This window comes from Indicator indicator, chromosome 12 (genome assembly GCF_027791375.1).
Source record: "Indicator indicator isolate 239-I01 chromosome 12, UM_Iind_1.1, whole genome shotgun sequence".
Classification (NCBI taxonomy): domain Eukaryota; kingdom Metazoa; phylum Chordata; class Aves; order Piciformes; family Indicatoridae; genus Indicator; species Indicator indicator.
Genome location: NC_072021.1, coordinates 714,471 through 731,910, shown reverse-complemented (window position 1 = coordinate 731,910; position 17,440 = coordinate 714,471). Strand labels below are relative to the sequence as shown.

The 17,440-nt window shown below is 38.3% G+C and overlaps 1 protein-coding gene across 37 annotated transcripts in view; it reads right to left on the bottom strand.

Annotated features, from left to right (window-relative positions):
• Positions 1–17,440, bottom strand: part of RIMS2 (regulating synaptic membrane exocytosis 2) — a 387,973-nt gene that overhangs the window by 147,430 nt on the left and 223,103 nt on the right. For 29 of the 37 annotated variants that reach the window (XM_054385548.1, XM_054385557.1, XM_054385553.1 and 26 more), the window contains 3 exons: positions 8,985–9,115; positions 6,047–6,218; positions 4,767–4,920 (listed from right to left, as the gene is read on the bottom strand). In XM_054385548.1, the coding sequence (XP_054241523.1) occupies positions 4,767–4,920; positions 6,047–6,218; positions 8,985–9,115 (457 nt within the window). Of the gene's footprint in view, positions 1–4,766; positions 4,921–6,046; positions 6,219–8,984; positions 9,116–16,952; positions 17,001–17,440 lie in introns of all 37 variants that reach the window. The other 8 variants (XM_054385542.1, XM_054385549.1, XM_054385541.1 and 5 more) reach the window with 1 other exon arrangement.

Sequence of the window (17,440 nt, the reverse complement as noted above, 5' to 3'; positions counted from 1 at the left end):
TAAATCCAACTCACTTACCCACTAGTGAACAGCATTATTGTAGTTCCCTCAAGTAATACTCAGTGACCTTCATTTCAATTTGTCACACTGACTTACCATACTCAGACCAAACTAACACAAAAGTGCTGAGACAGCAAGATCCTCATTCTGCAGTGGAATGAGACTCCACAGGGTTTACAAGGAACTCATTGGAAGAGTGAGGCTTGAAAAGTAGATTTCACAGGGTAAAGTTTCAGATACATTGGAATTCATTGTTATCAAACTTTAATGCTCTTGGTACCACCACAAGTGTATCTGTTCATGTTCCACAAAACATGTTCTGGACTTGGAAACTTCAACATTAAATAATGGAAAGAAGGATTGAATTAACACTTATAACATCCAACCTGGTTTTGATGTGATGGTACAAACATAGACCTTTCAAGAAGACAACCCTCAGCACCCAACAATGACAAAGCCCCCTAAAAATGTTTTTCAAAACTAATAAGCAACAGGTTTCTTTATTTGCGAATTCATAGATTCATAGAATGGTTTGGGCTGGAAGGGACCTTGATGATCATTTAGTTCCAACTCCCCTGCCATTGGCAGGGAAATCTTCCACCAGACCAGGCTGCTCAAGGGTTCATCCAGCCTGGGGATGGAGCATCCACAACCTCCCTGGGCAACTTGTTCCAGTGTCTCCCCAACCCCACTGTAAAAGCTTTCTTCCTGATATCCAGTCTAAACCTACAATCTCACTGCATCCATCGATTCGTCCATTACATCTATCAGTTTGCTTTTTTCTAGGCAGATGTAATAATTTTTAGCGTGTTAAAGTCTCAGCAATGCCCCAGAAAACAGAGTCTAACTTGGGAAGATGTACAAAGCTGACAAAAGACAACAAAATTTTTTCAAGGGGTTCAAAACACTATGCTTATGCATTGCAATATGTTTTTCTTTCCATCTGAATGAATAAAATTCAGAAAAGGAATATTATCTATAGTCTTTTCCACATTCTATGCAGATGGCTTTTGTAGAATGTAATTATACTCTCTGTTTGTCCCCACAGTCTAAATACTTATTACAGTAATTTCTTTCCCTCCAGATTTTTTTTAATATGCCTTAAGAATCTTGAAAGTCATTGAACGGTCATTGATAATGTTAATTCTAAAAGCAGGAGAAGTCAAATTCCCATTACAAGAAAGCTACTTCTTAGTCTATTTATTTACAATCATTTTTATTTTGATTGATTATTCTAGTGTTCATTTCTTGAAAAAAATTCTGTTTGATTCACCACATTGGACTTCTCTATGTTAATTTCCAGCTACTGTCATTTCTAAAACCACTTAGATCTTGTTTCCATCAGTGTTTACATGACAAATATTTACTATTTTTCCCTGATCGAAGTTAATGGATTGTGCAGGTCAGAGGACTGGGCAAGAGAAAGTGGCTGGCTTAGATCAATCTGTAACACAACATAATGCCCACTCAAAGATACTGAGAAATAAATATAGGTGGAATCTAAGCTACTGTCTCTGAAAGCTGGTTCCTACAAGAAATTACATATGGGGCTCTGTGGGAGGCTTGCATTTTGCTACTGGCTCTCTGCAAATATAGGAGTTCAGTCTTCAGGGTTGACAATCTGCTCTGCCTTGGGAGTGCTAAAATTCAGCATTATTAAAAAGAGAACAGAAGTGAGGCATAAGTGTAGGTGGTTCTTTCAAACTACCTTCAGAGAGTAACCTTTAAATATTGTCTTCAAATGTATGTATTTATAGCTACTTGGCCATCAGGAAGATGTGTGTTCATACAAAGAACAAACCACCTTGCAATTCAAAGCTATCTCCCTTCTTAGTTCTCACACTAACAAATTTGGGGGGCAAGCCATAAGCTGCTTCATATTGTACTCACTGATTCTACACAAAGGTATCACAGAAAGGAAACAAAGGTGGGAGGACTGCACTGTTCAGATTGTTCAGCCCCAGAAATTTCAACTAGCCTACTCTCTAACAGCACAGGAAGTGTACTCTGAGGGAGAAAAGGTTAGACTGGATCTTAGGAAGAAGTTCTTCACTATGAGGGTGGTGAGACTCTGGAATAGGTTGCCCAGGGAGGTTGTGGCTGCCTCCTCCCTGGGAGTGCTCAAGGCCAGGTTGGATGAAGCCTTGGGAAGCCAAATCCAGTTGAGAAGATTCCCTGCCCATGATGGAGAGATTGGAGGAGATGATCTCTCAGGTCCCTTCCAACCTAAGCCATTCTATCACTCTTTGATTCCATTCTATGTGATCTGAAAAAGATAGACCAACTTGCTAGACATTCCTTGTCTTCATCTGGACATTTTCCTAGCATTGTAGTGAGACAGTGGATAAAATCTTTTTCATCATATACAAGAGTTTTTATGGAAGGATGCAAAAAGAGATTCAGACACAAGAAACTAAGCAGAAGAGCTAGAATTCTATATGCCATTAATATACTATAAATATTTGAATTAGTGAAGGCAGTTGTAAGATGTGCTGCCTGCCCTTCACCATTCCCCTGGTGATGATGTTTAGTCTGGGATGGGCTTTTTGGAGGCCATCTGGTGCAACACCTGTTTCAGGCTTGGACAAGTTACATTTCATTGCTTATGGCCTTCTCCAGTTGAGCCCTGGGTATCTCTAATAAGATATTCCACCATCTCTCTGGACAGCAAGAAAAGCTTTTATTTCCATTTAGGAGGTATGATATCAATTAAGAACAGAAAAAGGAAAAAAAAAAGTACATTAAATTGCTAAAGAGATTCTGCTACCATTGCAGAATTCTGACCAGATGCTAAATTTCCATTTGGATGCCTTTCCAGTCCCCCAAAAGGAGGGATTTTAATTCCTTATTACGTCCATGTAAAACTATCTGTTTGAACTGAAAATTATTTGTGAAATTGAAGGATTCAATTGCATCTATTCCCTGGACACTGAAGAAAATCCTTCTTTATGGGATTTCAATCTCAGCATGAATGCAAACAGCATAATTTACTGCAGGAGCATGTGAATTCTCCAGCAACCACAGTGAAGACCTGACACTGCTTATTTGGCTGAACCTCAGGTTGTCAAAGTACCACTCTAGTTACAGTCAAGCAAACTATCTTCATTGAAAAGCAAATCTTAGTGTTTCACCAAGCCAGTGTTGAAGAGCCCTTCCCTCTACATCTGCAGACACACATAAAGGATTGTGCAGTTGAGCACAGTATTAGGATTAGTGTGAACATTGAAAAAAAAAAAAAACTTACCTACTTTCATATTTTGATTCAGTAGCACTATACAGATTTTTAGGCAAGTAATCTTTCCCAAAATAAAGCAGTTACTGTTTTATTCATTCCTAATGGCTGTTATTTATTGCACAGACAGGAACAGCTATAAACAGTAATAAACTTGTTTGCAAGACTATTTCCTGAAAACCAGAATTTCACAAGCTTCACATACAAACAGGTACTGAAATGTTCACCTGGTCTGTAAAAGGAACTTTACATGGAAAATTTAACTTCCTAAAATGTGTTACAAAATAATTTTAAAACTTTCCTTAAGCATTCATGGTCCTTGAGAATACTGATGAGCACTAAACTGAAATAGAACTCCTCACCTGGTAGCTACCAGCTCTTCCCTCCTTTTGTGGATAGGCAAAATCTCACAGCTTCTAAATTAGTCAGTCTAACTCTGGTAATGTACCTATCTCAGAATGTTATGATATGGAGCATTTTAATCCTTCTTGCTATCCAGTGCACAGATACAAAAACTGTGGACTACTTGAAATAGTTACTTACAAGGGATTACTGAACAGCTAAATCCACCAGGACATATGAAATATCCATATCCCATAGGCACATGTTGAGTGAGCCTGGGTGTAACATATGTACAAATGCATATGTAACATATGCAAACTCACATCAAAGGCTCAAAACAAAAAAAAATAAAATTCAGAACTAGTTTTGGATCTATTTCTTTTGGAGAGTATTTTTGGTTTCTTTCTTTAATATCACTGTCATAGAATCAGAATGGCTGAGGTTGGAAGGGGAGATCATCTACTCCAACATCCCTGCCACAGTCAACTGATATTTTATAAGGTTAATTCATTGAAGGTCAGCTTTAAATCATTGACAGTGCACAGTTAAACTAGAGACAGAGTGAAATATTAACGAAAAATATTGTCACCCTTTACTGCCTTACTCTTATTTCTCTATTTTTATACAGTGCATTGTATATACTCCATTTTAAAAACATCTACTGATAACATAAAACTACTGAGGATCAAGAAGAGCAAATTCTAGAAAACAAGAATTGAAAAAGAAATTGTATTTGTGAATGCAACCACATAAAACATTATCAAATCAAGGCAAGAGGCCATGGTATTAATTTAGCTACATATGATGTTGCACACAGGTCACTTTCCTTGTAAGGAGTATGAGCTGAAGAGAAAAGTCCTACACCTTTACTTCTGGTTAAATAATGAAATTATGAATATAGTACTGAAGATAGAACATCAAGATAAAAACAACACTGCAGAACATCAAGATAATTTGCTCAAGTCCAGGCTCTGAACTAGGTAGTCTCATAAAAAAATATTGGTGTACTTTACCGTGTTCAGTATTACCATTTGTAGCACATCAGCCTCTAATCGCTGACCCTAAATTGTCTACTTCATAACAGCTGCAAACGAGCACACAAATTCTGCCAGCTTCCCATCTACAAGGATTTCATATACCTTACACATCCATTCCAAGGAATTGTACAGGGTGTGTAAAACTAATAACCTACTTTGTAACCTCCGCGTGGGACTCTCGCCATGGAGCTGCCTGCGTGGCAAATACGGTGAGGGATGGGGAAGTGGCAATGAAGAGACATCATGTGTTTGAAGCTTGTACCAGTGAGGTTCATCATCTAGTAATGCTGTCTCTAACTCAATAAGAATCTGAAAAAAAAAAAAAAGAAAAAAAAATTGGTTCCAAGTAGGAAGGCATTAGATAACAGACCATTTTAGACACGTATGGTCATAAATTTTATTCTGTATTCCCTACTTGTTAGAGACTTGGAAGTTTTACATCTTGCATTTAATATGAAAGGAGTTGCAGTGCATTTTGCAACACTAGATATATATCAAAAATCTTTAAAAACCAACCAACCAACCTCTTTATTGCCTTTTGACAACCTTTACAGCATTCAAATACCTTGTAGCAAGTCAGCGACATACACAATGTTTGGGGAAGATACAATTACAGATAATGTGCAGTTTAATGAACAATTCTAAAAGAAATTAGGTAACTAATGGTTTGTAGATCAAGAGAGGTTCTCCTCCCCCTCTGCTCTGCCCTGGTGAGGCTGCATTCTGGACTATTGTGTCCAATTCTGGGCCCCTCAGTTCAAGAAGGACCCCAGGGAACTGCTTGAGAGAGTCCAGCCCAGAGCCACAAAACTGATTAAGGGAGTGGAACATCTTCCTTACAAAGAGAGGCTGAGGGCTCTTGGAGAGGAGGAGACTGAGGACTGACTTCATTCATGTTGATAAAGATGTGCAGAGTGCCAAGAGGCTGGAGCCAGGCTCTGCTGGGTGATGCCCAATGACAGCACAAGGGGCAATGGTGGAAGCTGAGGCACAGGAAGTTCCATGGAAACAGAAGGAAAAGTTTTTTCAGTGTGAGGGTGACAGAGCCCTGGAGTAGGCTGCCAGGGGGCTTGTGGAGTCTCCCTTCTCTGGAGTCATTCAAAACCTGCCTGAATGTTTTCCTGTGTGATGTGGTATAGGTGGTCCTGCTCTAGCAGGGGGGTTGGACTGGATGGGCTTTTGAGGTCGCTTCCAACCCCTAACATTCCATGATTCTGTAATCTATGTGCTGTTACTCAAACACAACAAACACACACAGAATCTCATATTGGTACTAGAGGATGAAAGTGAGGTCACAATTTGTTCACTGCTGAGTGAAAGGAGGAGAAACACAACAATTTCAAACAGATTTGTCATTTTTTTTTCAAAAATACTGTGTCTAGACATGGCTGTGTGAGCAACTGCATTTCTGTAGGAACTACCAATAATTGTTTACCTCTCCTAAAAATTCACTTTCTTCCTCTCGAACTCGTGCTTGGTCCCAAAGAGTAATTTCTAACATTCGTTCTCTAAACTCTCTCCGATGAACTGGAGAATAAATGAATGTCTGATTCCACTTAGGTTCCAAGGTTTTCTTTACTGTTTTTGTTCTTCTTTTATTTTTATCACTGAAAAAAGAAACAAAAAACAAACAAAAAAAATCAATATTAAAAATGTTCAAAAGACCAATATATTGTAGCAAGTATTTCACAGACAGTAAGAAATTTTAAATCATAAGTGCATTTTGAGGTATATGGGCACTGGAATTTGTCAGGACTAGTCCTTTGTGTTAAAGTGAAGGTCAGCACACACCTCGAGGATAATTCATTACTTCATATTAAAAGCTCAAGGTAGGTGATGCCAAGTTCATGTGCCAATTCCAATTTTAAGAAGTTACCTGAAAAGCAGAACTTTGAAAAAATGTTTGCTTTGGAAACAGCATTTTGTAAAGCAAAATAGACTTCTGTAAATGGGGTTTCCATGAGGCAGAGTCTGAGAAAAAAAAATAACTCTGCATTTCAGATAGACAAAGCAGCTGGTTCACTCAAGCTTCAGAAAGGAGCAGCTGGTCCACATGAAGGAGTGCTCAGGGGGCTGCAAGCAGTGCAGGGCCTTCCCCATAGGGTTTTCCTGACTAAGAAGCCCTGAGAATGAGTTACATGTGTTTTTCCAGAAACACTGGAAGGAAAAGTGTCCTCCAAACAGCTCCCAAAATCCTTTGGGTAACCCCAAAGAAGCACCAAGCCTAGGGCTGACTGTCTGTATCTGAGCACAACAAGGTCTCCATGCAAGACTGCCACGAAACTCCCAGCACTGGCTCCAGGGTTTTGTTGAAAGCGAACTCTTTTGCAGAATATTTCTCCTTCAAAGAATGAATATTTTCTGGTGGAACCAAGTTTTGCTGGCAAACACCCACGCTCCTACTGAGAATCCTGACTAGAGTTCTCACAGCCATGCTGAATTTTGAACCTGCTGATTGCTACGCAATGCAGCTGTGCTACGAATTTAGGTGGATTTTTTTACTATAGCAGTGCAGATACTGCCCATTTGCTAATAACTGCAAAAGTAATATAATTACTGCAATTTTCTTCTACCACACAAGATGCATATTGTTGCTTACTTGGCCTTTACCTTGAAGGAAAAGAAAATGAATTTGCATGTCAGGAATAATATTTTTAGACAGGCTGTTAAAACAAATAATGTAATTGTTGCTATTATATTAAAGATTGGTTACTCTGGAGAGTTTAAATAAGTTACACTGGACAAGCTTTCCTGAGGAAATTTGTTTAGTCAGAGAGAGTTCACTATCTGCATCTAATTCAGTGCTTGACTTATGTAAGTGTTTTTTACCTCTAGCATGTTTCCTTCTACTACACAAGATATATATTGTTGCTTACTTAGCTTTTCCCTCTAAGGAAAGAAAAAAGGAATTTGCACATTAGAAAAAAAAAAAAAAAGAGAAAAAACCCCCAATTCAATAAGACAAAGTGCTGATTCCTTTAAAAATTATGGAAAACACATATAATAATTAAAAGGTTCTGAATACTCTACATAAATGGGAAACACCAGAAAAGCTTAATAAAATATGCAATGTTATGTAACTGTTGTGTATCTGTATACTTGAGAGTATTTAATTAATTAGCTTCCTTCTATGTACTTTTAGATATTAAAACTCTACATTGTGAAGCATTCTGAACACAGACTTTTTGGCAGCTTTATTAATCTTGAAAAAGCAAGTAAGATAATTTAAGCAGACCTGATTCTCAGTTTAGCACAGCTTCAGCATCTCTAAACACACTACAGAAATTTGAATAAACTAAGAATCAGGTATTGGTGGTCCCAAGGCAGTCCATCCAAAACCTCTTCGGCATTAATGATATAGCAAATTATGCAGTCCCAGAAAATGTTCCTGTCAGCATATGGTATACAATGAAAGTGGAAAAGCAGTGTCTTCAAAATACGGAATAGCTTTAATTCCTGCTGAAGTCAGTTGGTACTGGAGATGGTTCACATCTTCCCAGTTTAGCTACTAGGAAAAGCAAACTGTGAAAATACATCCTGTTCCACAGATTCAACATTCCTCTGGTCAGGCCAATCTTTTATGTACTGGGTCAGGTTAAGTCCTTGATTTATTTGGTAGATACACTTGAGAGTAAATCTAAACATATTCACCTACTCACACAATCTGAGGAATTACCGATAAAATAAAGGAAAAAAGTCCTCTGGGGAACACACTACCCCCTTTGCTGTTCTTCTCCCCACCAAAGTTGAAATGGCAGCAAATCATGGACTGAAAAAATGAAGGCTCTGTTCAGGAAGGCTCCCTACCACACTTTAGTTTTCATTAAATACATTTATAAAGCCAGTCCACATTGATATTAGCCCTGTTCTTTAGGGGAAATTTTCAAGGTGCATGTCAGAAATCTCCAGAGAGTCCCTTCAGCCTCAACTCACTTATATTGTGATATGAAATCTGTGGGTTTCAGATTCCAGACATGTTCCTGCTTCGTTGTGTAAAGTCGGGACAAACCAAACTGCTGGACTGATCAGACCAGAAATCTGTGAACCTAACTTTGTAGCATTTTCTTTGCACTGTCAAATGAAATAAAAGCATTATAAAACACTAACAACATTCTTTGCAAATAACAGACCCCCATGCAATGACATAGGTTTACCTTTCATTTTTACTATTGTCACTATTTAATAAAATATCCAGTGAAAGTGAGCTTGAGTTTAGTGTTCAAAGACATATTGCTGTCACATAGCACGTTCAGTAAGGAAACCCAAGCTGTGTAAGACTTTTGCCATATATGCATGACAAGTAAACAAGTGTGCCCTCTGAGTATTAAGACTAATTCTTATTCAAATGTTCCTTGTCCTTGTGTTCATCCTACCTTCTGTCTGGAAGAAAGTAAATTTTAACATAAGGATTCCTTGGCCTCCCATCTTCCCTTGAAGGAAGATCCTTTGCTCCCAATATTGTCACTATTAACTGATGACCAACCTTGTCATACCACAGTTTTATCTGCAATGAGAAAATATTAATTAGGGAACTCATTTTTACAACAAAGTAGCATATTAATCTTTAATATATATTTTTCATAAACTTCTCTATATATTGGTTACTTAAGCAGAAAAGATCATGTTCTATTTTGGATTTATAAGGAAGCATAAAAATACATTAATTCTTAATAGCTTCATCATGTCCCAGAGGTTAGTCTTTTTTAGACACCCTGTACAATAAGCCCATTATTTCATATTAATTGTTTTTTACGTGGTGCTCTGGTTAGGATTATTTTCTCTTGGCAGTGATATTATATTACTTGCATTACTGATGTTTGTTATTCATATACATATATCCATTTCTAAGTAGTTTATGCACAATGAATTAATTAATTTTTCACATCTTGTTGTGCTGGACAGACTATGGGATAAAGCCCTAAGTGTTTCAGATCTCTCAATGTTATTGAAGATGCAGAGTCTCATGCTAAAAATCATACAAGTCCTCTAGAAATTGTAAGAGAGGGAGGCTCAGTAGTCCAAACCTCTTCGCAGTCCAACTCAGCCACATGGCAATAACTGTTATTGCTCATCTGTAAAAACTGTTAATCAGCCTTAGACTTAGTCTGTTCTGCTTTTTTTCCTACAGCCATTAGAACCTGCTATTTAGCTTTTTTCACTTTGCATACTATAGCTGCAGACATTATTCAAGGAGAGGCTATACCTACTGTAGAGCAGTAGCTGTGAAAGGGACAAAGGGTGCAGTTCAGTTATATCACAAGTAGAAAGATTTGCATCAGCTGTATGAATCCAAAGCAAAGCTTTGATGACCTCTGAAGTGCAAGCCAATTTCTCTCTCTCTTAATGTATCCATCTGCAGGATTCCTTGGGAGTCCTTGGGCAAAGGCCATATTTGACTAGTCCCACACCCCAAGTGGGGAAGCACTGGAGACTATCATCCTCATTCACTTTTTGGGGGAAAAATTACCCTTACTTAAGCAGAATGAAATATAATTGTGATCTAGACACTACCACAAACTGAGTGAAGGCAAGATAAACTAGACATGGGTACCAAAATACAGAACCAGAAATACACCTCCATATTCACCCTATATATTTCTTCACTATATTAGTTTCAGACTGAACTCTTGCAGTCAGAATGTTTGGAGAATGACTCTAAGAAGAAAGATTAACTCATGGGACACTGTTTTAAGATGCTCTAATATCTGTGTTTTGGAACAAGAACCTTCTACTATTCTCATTATGCTCTGAAAATAATTGGGAAACTTGTACATGGTGGGCATATTTTGCCCATAATTCCCTGTAATTTGGCTCCTTACAGGAAAGGTGGAGGCAGAAAGATGACAATGAGGGTCTCTCTTTCCTGTGTTCACACTGCTAGCACTCCAATAAACAGCACAGGCATTTGTAACCCTATAAGCCATTTGACTGCTATGCAAAGAATCTGGGAGTAAAGGAATGGACAAAGAACCCCATGGAGGGGAGGATGGGATTGCATTCTCATGGGGTAAGAAGAAAGAAGAAAGGACAAATCAGAAACAGTTTTAGAATTACTGGGAAAGTAAAGGATACAGGATGCTTCTCAGTGAAACACAGAAAGACTGGAGCCACTGGTGTCAGGGACCACAGAAGAAAAGAGGGACAAAACCAGACTGAATGAGGGAAATGGAAGGAGATGATAAAAAACCCAAACAGCCATGCTGTATCTGGTGGGAAATGTGTTGTGCAGAGAGACTGGGAGTGAAAATACAACTCCAAAAGGAAGTCAAGGCAGGAAATTGGAAAGGAAAATGAGAAACAAGGAGTTAGACTACACACTGATTATGAAGAATTACTTTGGGACTAAAACTAATCTAATTATGACTCCCCTGTGCATAAGTAGTATTAGGATCTTAGGATGGCATGGTATTTTCTTACAAGAAGCCTTTCTGTTCACAAAGAGAGAAATAGTAGATACTTAAGACAGCTAGGTACAGTTCAAGAGCACTGGAGTCCATCCTTTCCTCTTTTCCAATGCTTTTTTGTATGGAGGGGGGAAACCCTTAAAACATTTCAAAAGGTATTTACAAATTGCATGCTCTTCATTTTCTAGGAGCCTGGCATGGGATCTGGGAGCCTGATTTGTAGCACTAAGGTTTGAAACTGAGGTGTGAGGTGTGTATTATGCCTGGACAGAACACACCTATCTCAGACTCTGAAAACAGTTTCTCAGTTCTTAATAAATGCAGGACAATCCCACCACACCTCACAGAAAACTATACATATATTATGTTATAAAACAAACATAGGATACCACATGTGTAACAGAAATGTTGATAAGGAAACTCTTTTTTCCTCTTAGAGCTCTGTTGAGCTGTATGTGGGAAAGATTCCTGAGACCCAAAAGCGAAGGACTTTGAATTATTCAAGCTGCAGGGTGAAAGAATGTAAAAGTGTGCTGCTCAGCACTGAAAGACTTCAGAAGCTGACTCAGAGCAGAATTTATGAAGCCTCCATTCAACACCTTTTTACATAGGCACAAACAGCATTCTTCAAAGATTAGAACTAAGAAACAGCAGTGATGCAATCCTGATCTATATGAAGGGAAAGGAAAAGCTGTAGTTACAACACAAAATACACCACAGGAAGCCATGCTGGCTGTTGCTACTGTGGAGGCTAACACCTGTAAAAAAATTCTTGAATAGGACTTTGTCTACCTAAATAATTTAGGATGGAGGCACTTAAAATGTACTAAAAAGTGATTCAGTCTGAAGGCTTTCTAAAGATCTTTCCACTTAGTGCTGAAGTCCTGGAAACTTCCTTGCCACACACACATTCATGCACTCTCCCTCCTTCAGCAGACGTGCACCAACCTGGACTAAATGTCTGCAGTACCCTACATTCAGGCAAACAGGCATCTAAATTCGATGCATCCTGAAACTGTCAGATGCCACTTCACTCTGCTCTGGTAGGACCTCCCTTTGAGCACTGCATCCAGCTGGTGCCCTCAACACAAGAAGGATGTGGACTTGATAGAGCAGGTCCAGAAGAGAGACATGAAAATGATCAGAGGGCTGGAACACCTCTCCTCTGAGGACAGGCTGGGATTGTTCAGCCTGGAGAAGAAAAGACTCCAGTGAGACCTAATAGCAGCCAGTGCCTGAAGGGCACTTACAGGAAGGCTGCAGAGGGACTGTTTGCAAAGGTCTGCAGTGACAGGATGAGGGGCAATGGTTTGCAATCAGAGTAGTGTGGATTTAGATTGGATGTTAAGAAAAAGTTCTGCACCGTGAGGGTGGTGGAACACTGGAACAGGTTGGCCAGGGAAGCAGTTGAGGCCCCATCCTCAAACATATTAAAGTTGAGGCTCAACAGGGCTCCAGGCAGCCCGATCTGACAGAGGATGTCCCTGCTGACTGCAGCAGAGTTGGACCAAATGACCAACCCAAACCATTCTATGATCTGCCATATTCCCTGAAACAGGCTTCCAGGTAAGAACACCTGCCATGCAGAGTGCAAGAAATATGAATTCCTCTGCAGTCAGGAGAACAGAGATCAACAGCTTCATAAGCTTCTCTCAGGTTTTTAATGGAGTGGTCTAAAACATGACCAATACTCATTCTGGGTAGCAGGTCTGGAATCTGCCACACTAGAATTAAGCTTTCTTTGCCATCACCACTCACTTATATTCCCAGACACACACAGTCAGGATGAGACTGAGCTTCAGGTGAAACTCCCTACTCCAGAGAAGAAAGGAATGTAGCTTGATGATAAAGGCACTTTTCTGACAGGGCTTAAACCACAGATGTCTTATTTCTGGAATAAGCCTCCTACACATCAAACAGTATATAAAAGCTGACTTCTGGTGCTGCATTCCTGAGGATGCAGCTATCTTTGGTGCTCTACAGCCTCACAAGAAGATGCCTTCCTCTGGAGAATCAACCTGCCCTCCAGAGTAGCCTGCTTCAAACAGACTTAATGGGGATAGATGTCCTTTATTTGCAGATCACTGCAGATACTGAGGTACTTCTTTCCTTCAACTGTACAAGACTAAGCTCTTCCCCAACACACCTCAGATTTATCTGAAACAAGAATGTTAAGTTATATAAATTAAGGCCATAAATTCAGTTCACTAGATTGCATCTTTTCCCACCTCATCTCAACTAGACAGTTCATTCAGAGCACTGATTGAAGTCAGAGTCATAAAGAAGCAACAATCCTGTAACAGGACCTATACTCTACTACATATGCATAAGGGAAATCAGATAAAACCTAGATTATTCTAGATTATTGTCACTTCCTATATTTCTGTCTCATGAATGCTGGACTGTTTGCTTAAATACACAATTCTAATGTGTACAGCACATACAGGCACAGCACATCTGAAGTGATAATCTTAGATTCAAACACAGAGAATATTGGAAGTCATTCATTCTATGCCACATTAGTTCTTTATTTGTTATATATGGATTGCTTCACAAATCTCATTGGAAAGAGATATAAGTTGTGCTACTGGGAGAGAGCTGCCTGTGTGCAGCTTGATTTCTATCACTACAGCTTATTCAAACATCACTGGGTTTGAGAGACAGCTGGGCAGGTATTTTGTTTTTCTGGTTCTTGTTAGGATTTTTCATGTAACATAATAGCTTTCTTTTAGGGGAATGTTTTGAAACTGAAACACTGCTTTTCTTTCTTGCCCTGTTCCAGCAGGATCTGCTGTTAAGAAAAAAAAAAAATCTGTTTATTTTTTTAAAATGCTTACAGCAATTATTTTATTTGGATTTAAGCTTATGCAGATGCAGAAACTGCCCTGAGGTGGTAAAACCTTTGGTGTAGCTGAGATTTGGATGTTGTTTAAACATACTTCTAACAAATGCTGACTACTGAGGGTTGCTTAAACTACTATTGCTGTCTGATTGGGGGGGGGGGGGGGGAAACCACGATAAACCCAAACCAAACAAACAAAACCCCAACCAACCAAAGAGAAAAACAAGAAAAGGCTGTCAAGCTGAAGAGTTTCTAAAACACAGAAGCCAGAGAATTATGGAGGTACTTAGATTGCCATAATCTAGATTCCTCTTAAAACTTTCTTTTTAGTGGTTTCATCTTGATTTCAATAATGCAAAGTAGATGATGCATATAGTTTTATACACAACCAAATGTACCAGTGTTCTGCATGAAGGAAAAAAAGGATGCCTGAAACTTTTAAAGGCTGGAAAAACCCAGTGGTTTCATGGCAAAAGAAGGCTCCACCAAGTAAACAAAAGATACTGTATGGAAAACACAAATTTAAGGACAGATCATCCTGTACAAAGAGATCACAAAGCTTCCCCCTGTCAGTCAGAAAATTGCTGGTATGCTACACAAACCTAAAAGCTGAGGAAAATAAATGCACACTTTCCCAGGTACCGTAGAACTGCTAAAAGTTCAGAAGGGTGCACAGCAGGGAAAGAAGGGAACTGACAGCTAACTGACAGCTTTCCTTCCCTATAAAATAGTAATGCTGGGGGCTAATCATTCAGTGATATAAGAAGCTAGAAAATTAATGGAATGAGATGGAAAGGAGCATGGTGAGGAATTTGTGCCAGAATCTGGGACATTTATCACCGGGATCAGTTTCAGACTAACAAGAAGATGCAAGCAAGAATAAAGAAGTGCATTTCCTCTTGAGAGCAAGGAACCAAATAAGTATCAACAGAGTGTTTGGAGATCCTTATTCTTGTAGGGAATCCTACAGACATAGCTATACCACAGCCACAGCACAGCCCACAATGTAACCAATACTTCCTGACAACCATAAACAACAACTCAGAGCTCTGAGCTAGCTAATTTCTTGTGCCAAAAAGTAACTAAGAGTTCTACACTGCTGCTCAACTCCTATACCCTTGTTTAGAGATCACTGGAGATTTCCTGCTTTTCTCTGCACCTTGCATTGTAAACGTATCTTAAATTCAACTATTAATTATTGCTACTCAAAGTGAGCAGATGGGGGGCTTTGTGTGTTTCAGTCTAGCTGTAAAGATAGTTCCAGGGTCATGAGTTTGAGTTCTTCAGGAACTCATCACAAACATTCTGTTTAACTTCGGCTGTTACTGAGCTTTCCACAATGACTACAGACACATTAGGCAGGAACAAAATTGGGCCTAAAGACCCAGTTGGGTCTAAAGACAATTCTCATCCACAGTATCAAAAAATAATCCAATCAGAGGTTAGTGAGTAAGGCTCACACTCTCTCACCTATTGCTGGATGTTCTCCATCAAGCATTACACTTGTTTTATTTTCTTAAATTGCTTCCACAACTATTTGCTAAAACTCAGGGTATTTTTCATTAGAGGACATCAGTTTAAGTAGAACTGACAATTTTTACATCTATTTCTTTACTTTATATAATGTGATTACAATAAGGAACTACTTAATGTTACCTCTACATTACTGTATTTCATAAAGCATGCAGATATTGCCTTTTTTAACTGAAAAATTGACCATCATATGATTTCTTAATGTATTTGGTACATATCTGAAAAGAAAATTAATACTAAAAGACTACTTGTGTCATATACAATATTTACCTTAAAGAACTACTTAACTTGGGATTGAATTTCTATCCCTCCTTAATTTCATTACCATGAACAGAAACCAATTTCCTTAATCATGTGCTAAAGGCTGTTTTAACCTTTTGATACAAAGCCAGTTTATGTCAGTAGCATGTAATAATATGTTAGCCTAAAACATTATTATCAAAGCACTAAGTTTTTAATCTCAATTTTTGTTTTGAATTTACATTTAAAGCAAGACTACTTTCAGGAAATAACATTGTGGGAAAAAAACAAAACAAAACAAAAAAAAACCAACCACAGCTAAAAATTGTGCTTATCCAAATAGAAGTAATAACCAAACCATTTCCTACAGTCTTATTTAGAATTTCTTTATATAAAGCTAAAATATATGTGATCTTTTATTCCACATGAAATTTGGTCAGCTCATACTAATCATTAAGATCACCCTTTACATCTTTCCTTGAGAAACTGATCAAACAAGATAAACATTCATACAGCTCCCAGTCAAATGATTAACATCTCCATAAAGATATTTTTGGTAAGAAAAACAGATAATATTCTATTTACAGAAAAAAAAACCAAGCTGAAAAACATGCAGCAAAGCAAGGTAAGCATTGTAAATTATTAGTCAAGCCTACTTTTGCGTTAATCTACAGTACTTCAGGAGGTTCCTAAGGAAAAAAGGCAAACAACTTGTACCTAAACAGAATGCCAAAGCTAAAGAAATTCAGTAGCACAATGGGGAAATTCTCATTTAAATAGAGTTTGGGTTATTCTGCTGCTCTTTGGGAAGGAAAGAACCAAGTTTCATACATCAGCTATTTGTTTCTTTAAACAAGGTACAAATTTTTTGCCTGTCTTCTACTCAAGGCGCTACTATTACTTGGAAAATGCAAAAAAAAAAGGATATGTTAAGTAATGATAATGAATGATTTAAAGAGACATTTGCCTTTACACAATGGCCTCAAGCACAACATTACTGCTTCAACAGTACACACGTTTGGTATGCGGGATGTGTTGCCACCATCGCTATTGAAATCTGAGTGAATTTAATATTGGGTAAACAGCAAACCAAAGTTAAGTTGTCTCTTTAAATGTTTTATTTCATATTTTGACCCCCATGCAGAACTTTACAAGCTGCTCACACACAATGACATGGAACTTGTTAACATGGTTTAAAGCAATACACTAAAAACATGGGAAAACGGACTACAGCAAAACGTTTTCCTACTATGCATTTTCCACAACAAACAAAAGAAAAAAAACCACAACTTGAGTTTCTCTCAGGCAGACGAAGTCTTTACCTGAACCCTAGGAACAAAAGGCGTTGTTCTTCTACTAAGGCTTTGGCTCTGGTAAGCAAAATTAAAGAAAAAGCAATAAAACAAAACCAAAAAGGACAACACGCTGGAAACTAAAAGACCAAAAGTAAAAACAAAGACACACAACTATTAACTTTAAACACAGCTTAACACCAATGACATATTCATCTGACACAAAGTATTTTAATGCAATGCATAAATTAAAGCTGAAAATCTCTTATCAAATCATATCAAAACCCTGTGATGGAAATTCTGTCCTTAGGGAAGTCAGGATTACTTTTGCCACTGATTCCCCAGGAGCAAGGATTTCACTTTGCAGGTCCACAGAAAACATTTACAGTAGGTTTAGAAATAACAGTAACAAAAGGAGCAGGTCAGCAAAGTGTGATTTAAAAAGTGGGGTAGGAAACATAAGTTCAGCTTGATCATCTCTTTCAGGAAGGTTTTAGATGTACACTCAGAGACAGAAA